General features: G+C 39.3%; 3 protein-coding genes across 8 annotated transcripts in view; all 3 read right to left on the bottom strand.

Moving 5' to 3' along the window:
• The window catches only part of slit1a (slit homolog 1a (Drosophila)), an 87,837-nt gene extending 84,723 nt beyond the window's left edge, over positions 1-3,114 (bottom strand). For 5 of the 6 annotated variants that reach the window (XM_051421294.1, XM_051421311.1, XM_051421301.1 and 2 more), the window contains exon 1: positions 2,256-2,929. In XM_051421294.1, coding sequence (XP_051277254.1) covers positions 2,256-2,476 — 221 coding nt within the window. In that variant the 5' untranslated portion in view covers positions 2,477-2,929. Of the gene's footprint in view, positions 1-2,255; positions 2,930-3,096 lie in introns of those variants that run through there. The other variant, XM_051421299.1, reaches the window with a different exon arrangement.
• Positions 3,115-6,662: 3,548 nt separating this feature from the next.
• LOC127375479 (rho GTPase-activating protein 19-like) lies at positions 6,663-13,961 on the bottom strand. Its single transcript, XM_051421380.1, has 11 exons — positions 13,870-13,961; positions 13,307-13,560; positions 12,376-12,456; positions 11,625-11,834; positions 11,286-11,512; positions 11,062-11,148; positions 9,728-9,793; positions 9,093-9,314; positions 8,913-9,002; positions 8,529-8,641; positions 6,663-8,091 (listed from the first exon to the last, which is right to left on the bottom strand). The coding sequence occupies exons 1-10, from the start codon at positions 13,914-13,916 to the stop codon at positions 8,555-8,557; spliced, it is 1,371 nt and encodes a 456-aa protein (XP_051277340.1). The 5' UTR covers positions 13,917-13,961; the 3' UTR covers positions 6,663-8,091; positions 8,529-8,554.
• Positions 13,962-14,416: 455 nt separating this feature from the next.
• Positions 14,417-19,484, bottom strand: LOC127375483 (pyrokinin-1 receptor-like). Its single transcript, XM_051421394.1, has 7 exons — positions 19,386-19,484; positions 18,562-18,721; positions 18,353-18,449; positions 17,341-17,546; positions 16,651-16,872; positions 16,394-16,571; positions 14,417-16,244 (listed from the first exon to the last, which is right to left on the bottom strand). Exons 2-7 carry the CDS (start codon positions 18,709-18,711, stop codon positions 15,796-15,798), a joined length of 1,302 nt encoding a protein of 433 aa, XP_051277354.1. The 5' UTR covers positions 18,712-18,721; positions 19,386-19,484; the 3' UTR covers positions 14,417-15,795.
• Positions 19,485-19,670: the final 186 nt, after the last annotated feature.

Below are 19,670 nucleotides of genomic sequence, written 5' to 3'. Positions count from 1 at the left end.
GGGAGCAGAGGGGGAGGGAGCGGCCGGTGGCCCGTACGAGGCAGGGTGTGATTTTAATACATGAAGCTCACAGTCTCATTACAGGCTTCAGTCTGAGGAGCACAGGGGTCAGACCTGATCCAAACCCACACTGACAAGTGCAAATGGGATTCTGCTGTCTGTCTCAACACCCTCCATACACACCCCGCCCTACAAATGCGCACACACACACACTTTCTCCCAAAAACAACCCCCTCCTTCTCTAACACACACACATTTCCCAAAAGCATCACCCTGTATACATTAGCAAACACATGCACATGTGCATTCACACTTATCCATAAACATACAGCAAAGCAGACTGGCAGAATAAAGTGCAGCTTTTTCTACTTTGTTAGCGTTCTCTAGTCTGCGTCTCCTTTCCATCCCAACGCTAATGCTTACGCCTCCTCCTTCCATTAAAGATAAAGTATGCAACATTACACATTTGAAAGCTTTATAATTTAAATACATCTCTATAAAGCAAAAGCTTCTGCTGACATTTTATCCTAAAGCCAAGTGCCACCAACCCCTGGGACAATTCTATAAAAACTTCACTGACTCACTACTCATATTTGACCCCAGTAGCGGTTGCACAATTTTATTCACATAAACACACGTTTTCCAAATACATACACATAAATCTAGTTATACACATGGGGATATTATGTGAGGCATGGTGGGCTGCGTTGACTTGCACAATCACCTTGATGAATCACCCTATGTAACAGCCTGCAGAAGAGGACAGTCTCTAGTGTTAAGTAGTTCCTCTCCATGGAGACAAGCTATCTTCTACATGACCTACACACACAGCTAATACATGCACCACCACACATACTCCCCCCCAAAAAACGAAAAGGCAACGACTCAGGGAATAAATTGACCTTTATATGCATCATGTTGAAAATGCAGTGTTGTGTGTTGAGTGTGCAAGACGTGCTTGAAAACATCCAGAGATGTTACAATGATAAAATCCCCTGCTGTACATGACCTATGAATGCACAAACATCTTTTAACACAAAAATGCTCTTGAGTGGAGGGGCAGGGTATTTTTCCAGTGTGAATGGCCATTCATGTAAAAGGAAACCACAAAATGACCATGTTTCCTCTCTGCTCCAATGTTGAAGCAGCGTGTGCACATAAGCAACCCGGAAACATGCAGACCGCTAGGCGAAAAAAAAAAGAAGGTGTTCTTAGAAATTAAATATGAAAAGCATAAAATATGCAGCTAACTCCCACTATGCCAACGCTGCCTCTGACACGGCTTTCTCTCCTCCGTTCCCACTACATGTTTTATTCAGGGTTGATATTCTAAAAACTGAACTAGAACAATCTATTTCCCCTTGCACTCCTCACTTCTGATTTACTGATGAATATTTCAGAGACATGTCAGAAAAGACAGAGAGAAACTCCACTCTGCAAGCAGGCGTCTGCCTCACCTCTCCCTCCGTCTCCCATCCTCCCCCTGTTTTACAAGACAGCTACGTGATCCTCTTGCAAGACTCACTTAAGTAGCAGATTTGCTTAATTTTCTACATGATTTAACAATTTGTGGAGTGAGCGTTCAGGGGCATGAGAAGGGGGGAGAGGGGAGTCTTTGGCCCAGAAGTGGAAGAAAGCGAAAAGGAAGAGAGGGGGGAAAAAGAGATAAAGAGAGGCACAGACAGGACACATGATATGAGTGGGGTAAACATATTCCCAAATTTAACAGAATCTAAGCTGATCACAGACCAGACAGCAAATCTGATTCTGACTCACAATAATTTAAACTTTAAGTCAAACTTTACTTTCTAATCTCAAAATGTATGCCAAATTAAAAAGTGGATCACAAATAAGACTTCTTATATTTGCTTTTAGAAAAGATATATACAAAATACATGCAGCAACCATAAACAAGCAGGTAAGTAAATTATGGACACATGTGAAAGGCACACATCTGCTCCTGCTCTTTCCAGTCCCTCATGCCTATTTATACCTGACTGGAATGCCAGTGACTGACTGACTGACACACATACACATATACACACACAGCTTTACAGGCAAGGCTATTGTTCTCTTTCAGTCTAAGCAAAGTCGTGTGCACCAAGCATTACAATACAATACAATATAGCAAGGAAACAGAAGTGAAACAGTGACAAAAGAAGACAGAGGGACACCATCAGGGAGTTTCTCTATCACACACACACACACACACACACACACACACACAGAGGAGCTAGAGTACAGATGGTACTCACAGTCGTTCAGTGTTGCGGGGAATATTCCTTGGCATGGTTCTGAGACCCAGTCCATGGCAGTCTACTGTGGTGCCACTGCAGGTACACAGGGCTGGGCAGGCACTGGCATTGCCCATGAGCAGGGCAGAGAGCATCACCACCCACATCCAGAGTGGCTGCCCGGCCAGCCTGCCCATGCCTGCCCCAAAACAGCTACCTCTAACGGGCATATTCACCACCATTGCAGCCAGCTCCTCTTCAACAAACCCCTACTTCTCTGTCTGTCCACCTTTGTCTCTCTGCTTCTCTGCAAAAACCAAGAGACCTGCTATACCTCACAAGTCCTCTAGAATAATTCAATATTTGTGGTGAATATGAATAAAAAACAAAACTATAACAAATGCTAATATTTTCCTCTTAGCTGTGAAGCAAAGCAAATCCTTTTTGTTCCTCTAGATTTCTTTTGATGTAGGTATGATATCCACCACAGTTTGCTGATGTAAAAAAAGCTGTTTTCTTTCTCTTATTATCTCCTTGCAAACTCTTCTCTCTTGTCTTTGTGGAGTTGCTGTGCTCTGGTCTGCACACGTCTGCGTCTCTGTCCTCCTCTTACTCAGTCCCGCTCTGCTCTGCTTGCCTGAGGAGAGAGGGAATAGGGAAAGGAAAAAAAGCCAGTCTCTTTCTCTCTCTCTCTCTCTCTCTTACATCACACACACACACACACACACACACACACACACCAGTCATCCATCACAAGGATCTACAAATAGCAGAGCCCCCGACTCCACCCCTACCCCTCCTCTCCTCCCCCACCCCTCTCCCTCCTCACACAACACCCCCCCAGAACCCTGCCTGAACTCACACTCATTCTCGAGATCCTTCTTTCATTCCCTTGATTCTATTCAAAATACAAAAATCTAATCCAAGTATCTTTCTTTTTCACTCACTCCACTCCTTCTTTTCTCTCAGGTTTGCCTCCAGGCGAACCCCCAGAGAGAGACCTAACCTGCATGACACTGCATAACCCCTGCCCGAAGGGAGAGGCTGTGGGGAGACAGGGCGGGTGTGTGTGTGGTGTGTGTGTGTGTGTGTGTGTGTGTGTGTGTGTGTGTGTGTGTGTGTGTGTGTGTGTGTGTGTGTGAATGAGTATGTAATGAAGGAGAATCCACCGGGGAAGAGAGGAATCAACACCTCAGTCCTTGGAGGCGAAAAGCCGGAATAAATAATCTGTAAATGTGGGTTTTAACATGTAGATCAAGTGTGACCACACAGACAGAAGCTACAGCAGGAAACTGGGGTTGAAAAGCACACATACACAAATATTCATGATCTGTTGGGAAGACAGACCACAGCCATAAAAAGCAAGTCAACACTATATTTTAAGTTCAGCATAGGCACAGGAACAGAGATTATATTCTAATATATACAAATGAAAAGACAAACAGCTACACTCACAACCATACCTGCTCTGTTATTTGGATTTATGGAAGTAACTGGCACACAATCCCTCTCTTAATGCCAGGATCATGCATTCCCTGAAGCATAAAGACATAAACTGGACGAGTGTGTTGAGAAAGGAAAATTGAATGATAAGCAGCATCTGCGAGCCATTATTTACTTTAAAGGAATTTTTTGTAAATATTATTTCGCTAAGGTTGACATTTAGTTAAAACAGTGGATATATTAGAGTCCAGCCGCCGTTGACAGTGTAATTGTAGCCTTCAGGAAACTTTTCCAAATCCATATTGATTTGCAGTTTGTGGAATTGCAAATTTGTATTCTGGATGTGGGCAGAAATGGACCTCTTGCTTTTATGAGTTCAATCCAAAGTGCAATTTTCACAGTTATCCACACAATAAAAGAAATGGTGAAAATAAGGAAGAGAAAATTGAGGGAAGTTTGCAAGGAAAAAGAGCAACAATCAGCACTTCTTGTATAACTCTGTCCCTGGAGCAGACTTTTTTTATTGAACCAGTGGGTAATGATTAGATCCTGGATATCTGTGAATCTGCATACTGATCACCTACTTAACAAGCACTTTTTATTAACGCTGAATCCGCTGTTAAGTGGCACAAAATCAATAACTAATATTTGGGCCGCTTTCCTATTATACATAAATATTAGTTTAAGTTGAGTTGCAACTTGTTAGTTTGGTGGGGTAATGCTTTGACATGATGGGGCACAAAAATGGCAAGTTATGAAACATTATTGGTTTACTTAGTACATAATTCAGCATTAATCAAGAATGGCACATTAGGCTCTCCTGTAGAGATTCACAAGTTTGATAGATAGATATTGATAGATTGATTTGGAGTGCATCTGTCTTGATTTGTACCACTTTATATATCATTCTTGAGTCTGCCAGGAACTACTACTACTATTCATTAATTAGTTATTTCCTTACTTACTGTTTAGTAACAAAAAGTTACCAAACAAACACCTCAGCTACCCCCAGCCATGTCTGTGCTTAGCTCAGCTCGAGCCACCTGGTGTAGCTCTACAGAGGGCTTTTCTACGGAGTGGATCCCTCCCAGTATAAACATCAGCACAGTCACATATTCCTAAGAACCCCATTCACTTTAACTAACAAAGGCACAAAGAGAAAAAAGAAACAGGGCAGGGAGATGCAAGTAGAAAACCATTTGAGTTTGTGTGCATCTGTCTGCTTTGTTGCTTGACCAGCTCGGCACACACGCACACGCATGCATGCGTACATGCAGGTGTACACACACATAAACACCTCAGAAAAAAAGCCCCATCTGTCCCAGTAAAAGCATCAGTGTAGTGTCAACCTTCCCTCTATGAATGGCTAATTAAAGAGGAGACAGTGGTGTTTAGTGGTAATGGGGGGTGGTGGTAACGTCCCTCTGCTCTCACAGTCGTGATAGGAATGCACACAAATACACAACAGGAATTATTCTGCTGCTCTCAAAGCCGTGGGAGGACATGGCAACAATTTACAATTAGTCTGGGAGAGAAGAGTTTGGAAAACACAACTTTACCAGAAAAGGATGAGAAACTAACTGCAATTAAGGTGAAATGGCACCCAATTTAAAAATTCATAGTATTCTTGAAGCCTGTGGAGGTTCAGTTAATATTTTCCTACAGCTTGTACGCAGTTAGAAATCAAGGATCCAAACTTTCATCAGCGCGAAGCAGACAGCTGCCTGTGGCTGAATAGAGGACTGAATCTGTTAGCTTCTGCATGCTTGACTCACAAAACCAAAATGTGCTTGATAGTGAGAGAGAAAGCAGGAAGAAACCAAATTTAGAATCCAGAAAAATCCACAGCATGCTTCAGACCAAAGTTATTTGTATTTTACTCTGAGAAGAGCTTTGCCTCGACGAGAAAAAATCCTCTACTGTCCTTTGTTGAAAAACACAAAACAAAACTATGCAGGATTCTACAAAAGTATTTTAATCTTGATCTGATTTTCTTCTTTTCTTTTTACACAAATGATCCGTTTGGTATTTTACTGCAGTTCTATACAGAATTAGCTCCCTCTGAGAGGCATCTGTGTGCATACATTTAAAGTACAATCACATCCACTCATCATATATGTATGCATGTGGGTTTGTGTGCACACCAGATAATGTAAAGTTGATTACAGTATGTCCGACTCATTTTACAGTCATCATACTCATTCGGGAGAAGGAACGCTAAATAAAACCCCTCTGGAGTTTTGGCTGTAAAGCAATACTATTCCTATTATGGAAGATGTCTGTCATATATTTACAGAACATGAGAAAAAGCCGGCCCATTCTCACAGATGTTTACAACATATACTTACAATACCAAACATGCATTGACATGGACACCATAATGACACACTGAGACATTCCTCCTATTGTGGAGAGCTGCCTCCTCCGCTCTTACTATCCACCCACTCACCTTCCAACTCCATAAAATGTTTAATATGTGCAAATAATTTACTGTGAGCACCCATATTTAGCCTACAACACATTTAAATGTGTTTAATTTTATTTGGCATCTCTGTAAATTTCTTTATTCTTATTTGCTGCAATTGAAACAGCCAACTAAAAGTTTAAAAGCAATTTGTTGACCCTCTGGCTAGAGGACACTGGGGCATGTACTGTTAAAGCTGGGTGAGGTCAATGCAAGGGAGACAGAGAAGCATAAAGTAACAGTCTTTAAGGGAAATACTATATATATTTATTGTGTACAGTTTTGTTATATTACTATACTATACCGCTAACTAATTTATTTTCAGCTAAACAGCATCACCTTGTGGCTGCAAGTGAAACAGCATCATACAGCTTCAGACTGCGACATTACTCAAATTCCAGGGGAAAAAATGGGAAAATACTATATAATTTAGGAAAAACAAGAAGTAGCTCATTATTATGTCTATGTCTCATTAAGGCACATATTCTGACATTTCAAATAAAGAAAGACAACCACAGAAGGCAGCTTGTTGTCTTTTAATTACAGTGAGTTGCATAGCTTCACAGTAGCATGAATTTCATCAGTTTACATTTTGGACGTCACATTATAGTTCATTTGTAACAGCTTTTCAAAGTGACTCTTGACCTGGAAACTGCTACTAAAGAGTAAGACAACAAGGAGGTTTTAAAAGTGGCAGTGGCTCAAACTCTCCCAGAAAGCACCTGTTTCAGAACCACAATAGAAGGCAAACAACAGATTCATCTTCATTCAACTAACAAAAAAAAAGATAAAAATTGACAATAAAATGTTTAAAATACCAAAAATTCTTGCACTAAATAGCTGAATAACTGTAAAAACACAAATGCATATAAAGCTATAAAACTGTATACAATGTTGCATAAGAATCAAAACTGGCCTGAGAAACACTAAAAAGTAAAGTACAAAACCAAGTTGTAGTTTAAAGTAGCAGTAGTTTAAAGTATCACAGTATTGACACCCAAGAAGTGGAAACAAAGAAAAAATATATAATGCACATGAGTTGGTCCTTTGGCCTTCCACTTAGTCTCTCCCATCTTCTATTAGACTTCACTCCCTCATTTTACTGACACTTGAAAGTATTCTTTCATCAATTTCAGCATGCTCTTAAAGCCATCGGGAATTTAAAGGAAAACAAAAAGGAAACTCTTAAGGTTAAATAAAGATTGCATTAAACAGAAAATTTAGATATATTCACTTTAAGGCACATCTCCAAATTCACCACTTTTCTAATAAACGTCTTGAATGGTCTGCACTGACGGCATTCAGTTGAACTAAACTTATAACAACTTTCAACACATGTCATATTTAAATAGAAAAGCATTTTCAATGCATGTGACACACTGGATTCCAGGACTTGAAACATCCAGATGATTAATAAAAAATAAATACAAATAGGTTTGCAAATTAAATAAAACACGTTTCAGTCGATAGTAAAGCTAAATAAAATCACAAATTAATTTGTGTAAATACATGTTACTTGCATGCTGCAGAAAACTGTGAATTGACAAGAAATAAGGAAATTGAGATGGAGCTTCTGCAGACTGGGTACAAAGACCGGTAAATTGCATTGACTTAAAATAAAGCACGTAACCTCCTCATTGATGTCCATTAATCCCCATTAACCCCCATTAACCCCATGTATACCCCTTAGATAAAGAACATTTTTTGATGATTTCTCTGCTATCTTAATAACCCAAGTAAGACTTAAACTTCACTTTGAGAAAAATATAAAAAAAACAGCTGAGTACAGACCTAAACATGGTGTTGAAACAAAACTGTACAGTGCATTAACTGTTCAGTTTGTGTCGATGCCTCAAGAAGATCCTTTAATACCCCTGACATAAAAGTCAGACTGATGTTACCTTAGTTGTGAAGAGCACATTCTTTTAAAGACAATTATTCCTGGATGAGCTGAAGAGGGAGAGAGACAGAAAAGAAAACATCATTGTTAATAATTTCAGCAGAGTACATCATTAGCAATGGAAGTGTTGTTGAGTCAAAGTAAGGCCAGGTTTGCATGTGGTGAATCACAGACAGATGGCTGCAGGTGCCAGAAAACTCCTTTAGCACAGTCATGAGGAAATGTACTTGTCACCAGTCGATGACAGTTTTAGGAATGGTTTGGTTTAAAATAAAAGAGAATTACTACCTGGGCTTTTCTCCATACATATACATCCATAACATCATTGGGGGAAATTACAAACTATTTCAGTTTTCTAAAATTTTCAGTTTTATTCACACACTCACACACACGTAGGTGATGTTTTCTCATTTTAATATTTATATTAATATTTAATATTATTTATTCATAAAATGTTTGCTTTGTGGTGTAACAATGCAATACTCACTCCTCCACAGCTGGTGTTTCTCTTCCTTAGCAATCAGTTGAACTACTGGGTCGAGGACTCTGCAGTCTGCTGTTTTCTTTCTCTGTTAATACTTGGCTTCCCAACACCTTCCTCTGTTTTAATAAACACAAAATCATTAAACAGGATGTGGATAATATTTTAGAAGGTTGGGATGTATTAAAGATAATTGATAGATCTGACATGTATCTGTGAAATATTACCAACATGTTAAATGAATTTCCTTTCCAATAAAACTTTTAATACTTTCAAACTCTTAGCAAAATATATATTAATATTTTTAAATTAATAAATATTTTCTCAAAAATCCAAATAAAAAAGTATGAAAGCGGAAAATTGCTGTACACAAGATTACTGTCAACAAACCTTGATGATTCCACCTAGAGAGCGTGAACGCCAATGTTTCCTGCTAAATGGTGTTCGAGAGTCAGTCGAAGGTGTCTGCTGCTTCTCAAACTGCACACAAAAACACAACACTTGTAGGTGTTGGATAGCAAATACTTGTATGTTGTTTCTCCTCCTGATGTGTTCGCTGACCTGGCGTACCTGTCTGATGAGTTTCTTCTTTTTGGCAGACTCGGGCAGGTTGCTGACTTGCTGGTACAGCTCTCTGAGGGCAGATTCAGTATAACTCTGAGTCTCAGATGGCCTGATGGTGCAGGTGCTGCTAACCTCATCTCCGACTGTTCGCATGGAGGGAGAAGGGGAGGATGCTGTTACCACAGACACAGGCCCATCTTTAGTGCCAGAACAGAGTGTCAAGTCATCCTAGAAAGGTTGGAGATGACATGTGACAATGTTATCTCAATGAAACGAGACATAAGACGTGACAAGAAAATGTGTACAGCTGAGTCACACTGCACAAACATATGAAAAACAAATAACTTTATAATCAAAATGATATATTCAAGAAGTTTTATTTAAAAGGTGGTTTTAAAATCATTCTATTACTTGCCCAGTAGCAGATATTAGCTAGCTTAGCTAGATAGCTCTAGGTTCTGTTATAAGACTTGATTCATGAAGGAGCTTAAAATAACTAGACAATGAAGTTACTGGATTTAAAAGTTAGCAAATAAAAAATTAACAGGGCCAGCTTTGAAAATGGCTGTTAGATAGATAAATGCATTAAGTGTTAACACGTTTCATTAAGATGAAATAGAAGAAAGGACAAAAACACTCACCTTTGATTGAAGACTTTTAGATCCTGTGAAGTATAAGCGGGTATAGTCTTTGATATACGCAGGCGCCTTCAATAAAAGCAAACATGTACATTAAACCCTCTGATGAATAACCATTGTGGAGAATTGATCTAGTATTACCATAAATTAATACAATTGGGACAATTCATGGCCTCACTCTCATCATTACGCATGCACAGGTAAACTGTGTGCAATCTAGCATGTAAACAATGCCTGCTGAATGTGAATGAAGTAATATAAGCCACTCATCTGGATATAAAGGGCTGCTGCTCAGGGACACCTTAAAAAACAAATAGCCTTTATTGATGTTCCTTTCACATGTAAATCCTCCTTAGCTTGTTTGCATTTCTTGTAGCCCTGGCAACAACGCCACACTTGTCATGAAGCAAAGAGAGTGCACATAATGAAATTACAGAAGAAACCTCACTACCACATGGTTGTGATGTACACTGTATGTATCCATTAAATGGTATCTGTTTAGAAAGACGTGCCTGTTATTTGTTTTGACGAAGTACAGAATAAAAAAAATCACACTTCATGTTGCTCTTATGGGGCGTTCTTTTTGTCTTGTAATCGCGACTTGCAGCTTGAGAGTGACGTCACATCTGTGTTGGAAAACGAATAACCGTGGGTTTTTGCGTTCTGTTTGGCTATTGCTTGGATGAAATAGGCAGTTTGGACATTTCGTAACGTTTATAGTGATTATCTCGTTTACGGTGCACTCACCGCGGATTTCACATGTTCATTACATATTACACAATCATATTTCACAGTTTGATATCTGAATATTACGTTTTGATTAACGTTAACGTTACTGCTTTGCTTTCTGCTCAAGACTTGGCATTGTTGTCATAGCAACATGGAGCGTCTCTAGCCAATTTCAGCTGCACAAGCTACAAAATAACTAATTAGGCAGTATTTAACACATAAGACTGTAGCGACATGCGTATAGGTAACAGTACACAGTGCTGTGTGTACAACTTCTTCATTTGGTTACAACAAAGACAAATGTGCTTAAAATAGTAGAAAACCACAATGTTTTCTAACGTGTGATGCTCGGAGTAGCCATCTTGGTAACTGAACTCTTGAGTCCTCTGAGTTCAGAAGACTTGACAAGTCGTTTATACGACCTCGGGGGCGTTCTGTTTGCAACTTCCGGTTCGTAACTCAGGAAACCGACTCACAGATCGAGTTTGGGGGACAAACAGAACACCCCATTACTATACAGACAGAGAAAAGTGAAACATGCTGCATTTATTGCTTTGCTTACACAATAAGAAGTCAACTCCAGGAAAACATTCTCTAAAGCTACTTACCTTAAACAGTTTTTGTGAGTGCCTGATGAGGAACGCAATGGCATTATTCAGTTTCTCAATGTCCCCCTGGAGATCACTTGCCATCACCTGTAATAAAAACAAATTAAACTAATTAAATATATTTATATAACTAACAAATTCAAGAAAGCTGTGATAGACTGCAAACAGAGGGGATAGCTGTAACAGGTGTGACAGGTAGAACAAAATGAACCTATGGTCCTTACATTTTTAGGCCATAGAATGTGTGGAGCAAACATTGTGGCTAGATTGATGGCAGACATCTTGTTGATGTGCTGATTGCGAGCAGTGTGGTACAGCAAGTCCAGCAGCAGCTTCAACAGGCTGCGGTTGGCTGGAGGGAGCAGCATGAAAAGCAGCTGAAATGCCTCAATCTGGCGTTCCTTGTCAGGCACGTTCGTCTTATCCCCCTTCTCATCAAAGCGAGTCAGCTCTGGACACAACAGATAAGAGAATTAATTCAAAAGTTCAAGGGGGGGGGTCGACATTATTTTCTTTACATTGATCTGAATATGGTATGGATCTGTGCATTTGTCAACCATCACCTCCAATCTTCAGATGAGCATGATAGTGTCTGTGCGTGAGCAGAGGCTCTGGCAGCTCTCCCAGGTAGGCTTTAAGCAATGTGGCCGCATCATTGGGGTGGAAGTCGCCTGTCTCTAGATCTATCTCTGCCCCAGCATTCAGCATTTCCCTCAGGGCTGCCTGCCTCAGGCTGTGGCCTGGCACGCGGAACAACCCCTCCACATGAAGGTCTGAGGGGTGGGAGAGAAACATGGAGAGAGACAGCCAAAGAGGAAGGTGAAAAAAAGACATGGTGTGTGTGTGTGGGCATGTAGACACAGAGTGAAGGAGACATAGGGAGACAAAGACACATAAATGAGATGAGAGAGTGAATGAAATGGAAGGAGGGAGACAGCAGGAGCAAAGTGCTTTCAGATAAATTATTGACCCAAGCGTTTGCTCCCAGTGTCCACTTTCAGTGAATGACATCATCACTTCCTAGAAATAAACCATGACCTCATGCGAATTCACTGCGTTCCAACTAAGTTAGAGAACAAGAATAGGAGTTAGGACGCACCCTTGATTCTTAACAAATCCAATTCTTGAAGTTAAAGAGATTATTAAATCAAGTAATTATTAATGGTGTTTGTCTGACACAAATACTGTCAAGTTATGGATTTGTTTCCTTCTGAGATCACACATGCAAAAGGTATGTAGTCACAGAATCACAAACTGCTTTGGATGAAAGTGTCCACAACATGGCAAAAATTATGTATGTATATTTATACTCACTTTTACTCAGGTATTCAATGAGCTGATAGATCTGTGCTATTCCTTCTTCAGTTAACGGTGCACCGAAAACCACTCCTTTATCTGAAAGGCATCAAACGGCACAGTAAGAATCATTGTACTCTTTGTGTGTACAGCTAGATTTATACCATTACACCAGTCACTAGATTCATTAGATCTATGTAATAATTTCCATCTGTCACATAGATCTGCTCCTACCGGTTACATAATATACGAAAGCAGAAAGCAACATAAATTACATTCGCAATTAAAACACACAAACAAAACAGATGTAGTCTGCAGATAATTTGTGTGGAGACTGAAACAAACCATTACTTCAATCATCAATTAATCTTAATCCAAACGATTAACTGATTTCAATCAATAGAAGATTAATTGCCACGTTCCTGCCACTAAACTTGGAGGATTTGCTGATTTTCTTTGTCTAATGTAATAATAAACAGAATGTCTTTATATCTTAGACGGTTGTTCAGGCAGAACAAGAAATGTGGGTTTTGGAAATTAACTTGACACATACCAAATTTGAATAAACCGCGTTTCAAAGACTGTAAGCCCTCTAATGGCACAGTTGGCCTAACCTCAAAGCGCTTCGGAGGCTCATGTGTACCATCAAATCATCAGACTCCACAACACCACAGCAGCCAGTACGTCCAACCTCCACTGATTAAAGCTGTGTAACTCTAATATATAATGTAATAATTGCACATATACAGTTAGTTATACACCGTTTAAAATATTTTTTGCACACCTTATTCCTTTATTGCATACTGCATATATAGTGTAAATATTTCCACATTTTCTATGTTTATTTCATTATTCTTTATAGTATTTTTTTTACTCTGTGCTGCTGTGCCAAACTTGGATTCCTCCCACTGGGGGATCAGTAAAGTAAACATCTTATCTTTATCTTAACCTTTCCGTTTCAGGAAGTTGAAGGAGCGTAGAAAGCCGCTGCTGGGGGGCACTCTGGGCTCAGACTCCCCGGTGAGCTGGGCAAACTCGGTCCCTGGAAGGTCGATGAGTCGGGTGATATTGCTAAGAACCAAATCCGAGAAGATCTGTGGATGCTCATGTCTCAGCCTCTCCACAAAGAAGTCCGGGTTAAAGATCACAGGCTGGCTTGTGTTTGGCTTTTCCTGGCTGATAAACACACTGCATGTTGTCCCCCTGTTGAAGAAAAAGACAGATGGTGGGTTGGTTTTCATCTTGAGGCACGAACGGTACTTAAAATGTAGCAGTAAATTGAAAAGGGGACGATATGTAAATAGCTGTAAACATTACTTACTATAAGTTAATGTTATCATAACAAGTTGTTGCTAGTTTAGCTACATTAGCTAAAGCTAACAAGTCTGATACAATCAGTTACAATACTAAATACTAGTATTAAACATCCGAGAGAACTACACTTTACAGCTCATCAATTTACATTTTTAAAAACGTGTTTATTTGACGACATACTAAACGAAAAGTTGGTACCTTCTGTCCAATTTGGGATCGTTACGGGGATCGTTTTCAGCCGCCATCTTAGTTTTGAATCTTCCGCTGTTTTATTTTAGTCCCGCCCACAGCGCTGTCATTGGCTAAAATATACTTACGTCACATGCAGGGCGGGGCTATATTTATTGTGTACCATACGGACACCTGTACTAATACCTGTGTGTACTAATAAAGGGGAAATGTTAGTAACCGGAAAACAAAACAAATGTAATTGAAAGTACAAATTAGTTCTAACCTTTTCAACAACAGCAGATTTATTTAGCATACACCTTTTCAGGAGTTAATTACAAAGGCCAGTGGAATTCAAACTTGCATTCACTTAATTTTTTAAAAATGTATACAAAAGTCAGGGAAAAGTCAAATATCCAAGAGGCACACACACATTTAAAGTCTTGGTGCTGGGAAGTAATTGTACTGAAAGGTGAAAAACACGCATACACTGACAAGCCTCTCACTCCAGGAATCTGGTGTCACAGTCTGGTCATAGGGAGAGTCAGCTCAAATCTAGAGGCAAGACTGAGCTGCAGACAGTCCTTCTCTCTGCCCTGGCCTGCACCCTGTTTGGTGTTGTCATGTTTATTGGCATTTTACCTTAATTTCCCTTTGAGATATGTAAAATAAACTGGTTTTTCATTGCAACTTAAGTGTTTTCTCCCATCCTTCGTCCAGTCTTAGTTACCAGTTCTTCTTTTTTTAGTTTTGTCTTGTATAGACATAACCCACATAATTTCAGCCACACTTTGTCAGTCATATCTTCTCTCAGTCTCCACAGGTAATGGTGAGAATGTGAGCAAAGAAATAATAATGAGAAAGAAGTCACATTTTGCCCAGTTAGAATTAGTTCTATAGATAGATTGATTGATAGATAGATAGACAGAATTAGAGAGAAGAGAAGAGACATTATGTTCCATACAGAGAAAGATAATTTATTCATGTTGAAATAAGAGACATAGGCTACTGTGGTGTGCACTGGACACAGTGGCAATCAGGCTGTGCTCATAAATGGAGAATCTACACTGTACACCATCAGGGGGTATAGTAGCAGAATATTTATAATGGACTGATATTTTTGACTCTTACGGCTAAGTAATCATGTTCTCTGCTGTTGGTCGTCATGACAACACAAAGACTTTTGTACTCCACTCCACTCCCTACAAAATCCAGACATTTGACAAAAGTATATGTAAAACATGCAAAATACAAGATTCACAAAGTTACAAAAACATATTTTCTGAAACTTACTGTGTATCACGAAACCTACATGCACAATTAATTGTGTTCAAAATTGTTATGTAAGGTTTTTAAAAAGATAAAATAAAATAAAGATTGTGAAAAACACTGTAGCAAACAACAATCTGTGACTCATTCAGGGCGCTGACCCAGCATTTAACAAACACAGGCTAATGTAAGGATCAGAAATGTACAAAGTCTCATTCTACTCTAATCTGACCATATTGTCCCTTAATTAATGGGTATGTCACATGCACGGTTGTGACATGAGCTATGCACATTGTGATACACACTACCACATCTCGTCCAGTAATCTTTTGGTACATTTTAGAAATGTGCTATCATACTTTATATGACAAAAATGCAATTCCTACATTGAATATCTTCATGTCTATCCCAATTGTGAAAGCTTTAAAACACTTAACACATTTCTAGCTAGACAAACATGTTTTTGAAAGAGCAGGAATGTTACTTGACAGCACAATACAGGTAAAATCCACGCGTTCTGTAGACAGTAAATATTTGTACAATATTTTCAAAAAAACATTTCTTAAAACGTTTAAGAAACTCTTACAGAAACAAAAGAAATAACTTTTTGGGGGAAAAAATATGTTGTTTTTATATCCCAAGGAGATGCTTTTGTACAGTCTTGAACAGTGTCAAAGAGTAAAACACTTACATTTCAGAGTGCTTGTTGTTGCAGCTTGTGTTCAAAGGGACTTTCATGGCTCCATCCCTCTGATCTGATTTGTGAGGGACTGTATTTCTCTTTTTGTCCATCATCTCCCTATAGCATTTACCATCAATCATCTCTCTTGCTGTTGTGCTTGCTTCCTCACTGGAACTTCTCTGCCGCAGCCAAGAAATGCTCCCATACTTCCAGTAGCAGTGAGGCCTGAGCCGACCCAGAGTTCTCCAGCATGCCCTGCGAAATGTGTTGGAGGAAATACAGAAGAGCAGCGGGTCCAGAGCACCATTGATATACCACAGTGGAAGTGACAAGTACGATTTCAGGATTGTGTAGACAGAAAGGACGGTGTCGGACCACACAACCACATAGACCTGCATCAGTGAGGATGCAATGTCGGGAAAGTTGCAAACAAAAAAGGCCACCACGACTGCACCTGGAAGACAAAATATACATTAACAGCTCAGTTGTCGCCAACATTATTTACTTTGCAAGGACATGTGAACAAAATTTGGTGTAACCCTTTCTGGGCCAAATGCCAGAACCTCAACATAGAAACAGGTTTTATAATTTCCCATGACTCACCCATTAGTTTTAGAGCTCTCTTTTCATTTAAAAGTAGCTTTCCATTCTGATGGCACTGGATGTCTCGTCTTCCTTCTGGATCCGGCCGGGTGAGACCCATGTTTCTCCTTTGACGTCCATTCCTCCTCAGGTAGAGCAGGATGAGCAGATAGAGTGTAAAGATGGAGACCAGTGGGATCTGTAGTTGACATGGTATATTGGGTCTGATGTCTGATCCAGATAAGCAAATACAATCTATTGAACAGCCCTTATCTCACCAGAAAGAAGAACACCGCTCTCAGGAGTAAAGCCCCTTTGTAGATGTGTGCAGGATCAGGCTCTATCATCTCACACATGGTGGAGACATGGAAGGCGTCTTTTCGTGTGGTGGCCGTGTAGTCCAGGATGCAGGCACGAGCTTGGTCATAGACCAGAGCAAAGGGTACTGCTGACGCGAGAGAAATTATCCATACTGAAAGAAGGCATGGCAGCCGAGACTTCTGTTGGAAAGGAAAGGGAGAGGGAAGAAAATTCCATTTGTAAGACCATTTGGAAGTTTTATGAAATGAAAATATGGGCTGCAGTTATGTGCTTATTTCATGTCAAGTGTCTTCAGCAATTTGGGAAGATTGCATCTTCTGCATATGGCCCATTTCCCTTCTTATTTCTTTTACATTTCATTCTGCGATACAAATATTGCACAGGTAAGAAAAATCCATTGTAGACTGGCTTGGTTCAACTCTATATTTTCATCTTAAAAATGTCTGTTGTATGTGTATATTTTGAATATGAATATGCCCTGTACTTGGATACAGGCTTTCCTTTTCTGGTGTATGCAGTATCTTCTGCAGTTTGTCTTGATACAATTCTTTGAGTATGAACATATTTGAATGTGGGGAATTAAACCATTTTATGTTATTATCACTATCGCAGAACACTATCATGAGGTGTTTGTGCAAGTTCTCAACCTTCAGGCTGGAGACAGACCACATGGTGTGGCAAATGGCTGCATAGCGCTCGGTGGTGAAGGTCATGATAACCCAGCTTGTGGTGGCACAGTACACTTGGCGGACCATGAAGTACACCTTGCATACCACTTGGCCCAGACGCCACGGGTAGCTCTCCCAGTAGTAGCGATACAAAGTCACAGGGATGGTCAACAGCTGCAGAATGTCTATAGTTTAAAGAGAGAAGATGGTCATTTCACAAGTTTAACAAGAACTGCCAAAGCCCACAACTTACAAAATTAAATTGAAATAATTTATTCAAATTGAAATTATATAGTCAATGTTTTAATTTAAATTAAAAGTTCTTCAGTTTCAGGTTTGAAATAAATTACTACATGCCAAAAAAGAAATGCATATGAATTATCTTTAGTGTACTCCAAAGTATAACCTGGCCATATTTTTAATGAAATGGAAGGTGAAACGCCAAAAGCACTTGCCATGATTAGGTCATCCATTCTATGACTTTAAAGATCCCCTCCAGACATGTATTATGAGACATATATGTAAAAAAAAAATGGTCTGCTTGGAACAATAACATGTATCTGATACAGCTTTTCCACAAAAGAGAGTTAAAATAATTAAAAAGGCATCTTTTTAATATTTATCATCCTGCTGGACACAAGATGAATCATACCTCAGTGTGAAGTCCATTCTCAGTGTATTTGCACTGGCGACTTAAAATTTCTGCATTATACTTGCAGGTTGCAAGTTAAGTTGCATACTAGACCAGGATGAAACAAAAAATTTGGCAGCAAAATCTTTTCTTTTCACAGATGAAAAAAGTGTTTCCCCCATGTGTTACAGATGAAATAAAAAAATGAAGGCCCTTAGTGTGGAGTTAATTTGGCAGGAAATATTTGTTAATTCAGACGTAACAATTTAATTAAATTTTAAAAATGTAAAATTAAATTTCATTTGAATGATTTCAGTTTTGGAAGTACTGGTCTTCCATAAGATACATATTAGTGTGTACCTGATATGACTAAGCTGAGGAGGTAGAAACGAATGGCACTGACTCTCATGTGAGCATCCATGAGGAGGGTCAGTATGCTCACACCATTGAATAAGACCTGTAGGGCATTAGGGGGCAGCATTTAGTGACAGAGTGACAAAAAATATTATTTGCTGTCAGCATATCACTAACTGTATGACTGTTGTTGCTGTAGTATTAAATGATCATACTCCACAGAAGAAGATGATGCTGTAGAAGATGGTCATGGGGACAGCAATTGCCAGCGGCTCACTTTTAGTGACACTAATGTCGAGCTGTGGCGTCTCACTTGGGCTGACATTACAGCTGAAGAGGAATGAAATCTGCTCTGAGAGGTTCATGGTGAGGCAGCTGGATGAGAATGGGAAAGATATTATTGAGAAATGGATCTATAAATTCCATTAAAATAATAAGCAAGCATTATTCATTGCAAATGTTACTGTTTTAAATTATTCAGTTTTTAAATAAATGCTGCAATAGACACTTTTCCCATGGTAAATTTGGTGTGTATGATTCAGGTTCATCCTTTTTTGGTGTATTGAAAATGTTTATGTGCTATTTTACTAAATGTCTCATAATAAACATATGGTCCATATAATAAATATATTTCTATACACAAATACAGTGATTTTCAACTTCAGTTGTCAAAAAATTATCCATTCAAGGACACAAACTAAATCCTTCGGTGACGAACATATACAGAAATAAAGATAAAGGGAAGCTTAACATTAGAGATCAGTGTGCACACAAATGATCAATGAAAGTCGTTTTTCCCAAATTAACATAATTAATCAGAAACCTGCTGCATTTACAGAGCAAAACATGCCACCTTCAGTGAGCAAATCATCACGTTTATCATCACTTTAATTAAGTAGGAGTCTGACAAGTCTAATTAAAATCTGCACACACTGTACAACCTGTTACACTGCCAGTATAGCCGGTGTCTTTTAAAGCTATTAATACTACCTATATAAAGATACTGGAAACATTTTGGATCAGTAATGTAAAGACTTACCTTCCAGAAGCAAAAATGCAGGATGAAGCCTAGCAGCTTCACAAGCAAGATACACCTCTTTGATTGTCCTTCCCCCTCTGACTCTCTCTCTGCCTCTGTGTCTCTCCGTTGCCTCCTCCATCTCCCTCTCTCCCCACACACACTCATCCAAATAAAATGTTCAGTACAGTAATAGTAGCTTAAGGAGGAAATGCAGCTGCTTTAAAATGCACGGGCAGTCTGACCGTGTGTAGAAAATGTAAATTAGCAATGAAATTACTGAGGGAAACAGTGACCTGTTCAACC

The sequence above is a fragment of the Dicentrarchus labrax genome, unplaced genomic scaffold, assembly GCF_905237075.1.
Source record: "Dicentrarchus labrax unplaced genomic scaffold, dlabrax2021, whole genome shotgun sequence".
NCBI lineage: Eukaryota > Metazoa > Chordata > Actinopteri > Moronidae > Dicentrarchus > Dicentrarchus labrax.
The sequence above is the reverse complement of the archived record's forward strand: the minus strand, read 5'-3'. Positions and strand labels throughout refer to the sequence as shown.

Bases quoted from the DNA above. Each gene is read 5' to 3' on its own strand.
- LOC127375483 (XM_051421394.1), bottom strand. From the start codon at position 18,711: ATGAACCTCTCAGAGCAGATTTCATTCCTCTTCAGCTGTAATGTCAGC. The intron at 16,873-17,340 runs GTTGAGAACTTG...CCTTTCCAACAG, and splicing joins GGTCTGTCTCCAGCCTGAAG to AAGTCTCGGCTGCCATGCCT. The intron at 16,572-16,650 runs GTGAGATAAGGG...TGTCAACTACAG, and splicing joins GAGCGGTGTTCTTCTTTCTG to ATCCCACTGGTCTCCATCTT.
- LOC127375479 (XM_051421380.1), bottom strand. From the start codon at position 13,916: ATGGCGGCTGAAAACGATCCCCGTAACGATCCCAAATTGGACAGAAG. The intron at 11,149-11,285 runs GTAAGGACCATA...TTTTTATTACAG, and splicing joins ACATTCTATGGCCTAAAAAT to GTGATGGCAAGTGATCTCCA. The intron at 9,315-9,727 runs GTGAGTGTTTTT...CAACCTTTCTAG, and splicing joins CTAAAAGTCTTCAATCAAAG to GATGACTTGACACTCTGTTC.